Source organism: Aplysia californica, unplaced genomic scaffold, assembly GCF_000002075.1.
Source record: "Aplysia californica isolate F4 #8 unplaced genomic scaffold, AplCal3.0 scaffold01268, whole genome shotgun sequence".
In the NCBI taxonomy this organism is placed as follows: Eukaryota; Metazoa; Mollusca; class Gastropoda; order Aplysiida; family Aplysiidae; genus Aplysia; species Aplysia californica.
In genome coordinates this window covers 125,055-127,055 of record NW_004798538.1, presented here as the reverse complement: position 1 = coordinate 127,055, position 2,001 = coordinate 125,055, and the positions used below count along the sequence as shown (strand labels likewise).

General features: G+C 45.9%; 1 protein-coding gene across 1 annotated transcript in view; it reads right to left on the bottom strand.

Annotated features, from left to right (window-relative positions):
* LOC101852588 (calmodulin-regulated spectrin-associated protein 2) overlaps positions 1-1,699 on the bottom strand; it is a gene marked incomplete at both ends in the record, with an annotated part of 11,550 nt that extends 9,851 nt beyond the window's left edge. The window contains 2 exon segments of the mRNA XM_013090417.1: positions 588-815; positions 1,567-1,699. Coding sequence (XP_012945871.1) covers positions 588-815; positions 1,567-1,699 — 361 coding nt within the window.
* Positions 1,700-2,001: the final 302 nt, after the last annotated feature.

Sequence of the window (2,001 nt, the reverse complement as noted above, 5' to 3'; positions counted from 1 at the left end):
AGTAGTAGTAGTATACATGTCTGATAGTAGTAGTAGTATACATGTCTAGTAGTAGTAGTATACATGTCTGATAGTAGTAGTAGTAGTATACATGTCTAGTAGTAGTAGTATACATGTCTAGTAGTAGTAGTATACATGTCTGATAGTAGTAGTAGTATACATGTCTGATAGTAGTAGTAGTATACATGTCTGATAAAGGTGAAGCCAAAGTTTTACCACACATACATCATATTGTAAGTGCAGCACATTAGACTGCCGTAAGCCGACAAAATGTCTTTTTACATTTTGGCGCCAAATTTTCTTATTTGCTCTATCGAAAGCCTGATCAGTTACCCTACTTGTATGAAAAAATTTAAGTGAAACTGTCACTAGTTTTTAATAAATTAGATTTCAAATTTCAGAACAACTTTTTTTCAACAGTTATGCTGACAAAAACCCTCTTTTTCTCGAAACTGCTGTGAATAAAAAATGTCATTTTTTTAGCACTTAAGGGAGAGTTCTTTAACCACTACCAAAGACAAGAGATGAGGAAAAAAACCCAAAAAAACAAGCCCAAATGGTTGGGAGGGTGCGACCAATCAACTGACCCAGCCTCTGCCTCATCTTGTTCTGCTGCGCCTCCATCCGGTGCTTCTTTCTCTCTATCTCCTTCCTCTTCTGCTCCAACTTGAGACGAAGCTGAGACAGCTCCGGACTCGAACCCGCCACACCTCCTCCGACAACGTTGCTGCTGTTGTTGTCCGTGGCTGGGTCACTGGTGCTGCTGTTGTCGGGCAGCGCAGCCGTGGTGGGGGAGAGGACACCCGCCAACCGCCCTGCACACAGATAGACACACATAGATAGACGCAGGCGCCAGTTTGAGTTGGGGGTTTGGGTAAACAGGCAGATCCAGACACAAGAATAGACAGATAGTGCAGGGAGCAAGATAGAGAGAGACTAGAGAAGGAGGGGACAGAAGTAGGATCTACCAGTAGTGCCCTCCAACCACCCACAGAGACAAAAACTATAGAAGGAGGGGACAGAAGTAGGATCTACCAGTAGCGCCCTCCAACCACCCACAGAGACAAAAACTATAGAAGGAGGGTAAAGAAGTAGGACCAACCAGTGACACCCCCCAACCACCCATATAGACAGAAACTATAGAAGGAGGGTAAAGAAGTAGGACCAACCAGTGACACCCTCCAACCACCCACACACCATGACAACATTCTGGGTATATCCCTTAGTCAACAAAAGCACACCCACACAATAACGGCAGTAACTGCAGGGAAAAGAGCCAGTCGAAGACTTCAGTCAAACTTTCCACACGTACGTGTTTTTACGTCCCCATCAATGCATTTAGATCAGTTTTGTTTTTGTAAGAGTTTTACGGCACTTGCAACACAATAAGGTCATATAGGTGCCGAAGATTAGAGGTGTTACAAGAGAGTAACAAACACAAAAAAGAAGAAGAGATAAGGACGATAGATGTTTGATAGCACCTGCCAACCACCCACATACCTGGGAGTGAGCACACGCCAACCACCTACGTACCTGGGAGTGAGCACCCGCCAACCACCCACATACCTGGCTGTGAGCCCTGCAACTGTCCCTGGCTGGGCTTGAGGAAGAAGGGCGAGCGGTGGGTGTCTGCCGTGGCTTTGTCCTGGGGGCCTCCGTGCCCGCCACTCTGCATGTAGATCAGAGCAGAGTTATCCACCTTTGGGAGACGGAGAGAGAGGTTATCACACAGTTATCCACCTTTGGGAGATGGAGAGAGAGGTTATCACACAGTTATCTACCTTTGGGAGATGGAGAGAGAGGTTATAACAGTTATGTACCTTTGGGAGACGGAGAGAGAGATTATCACACAGTTATCTACCTTTGGGAGAGGGAGAGAGAGGTTATCACACAGTTATCTACCTTTGGGAGACGGAGAGAGAGGTTATCACACAGTTATCTACCTTTGGGAGACGGAGAGAGAGGTTATCACACAGTTATCTACCTTTGGGAGACGGAGAG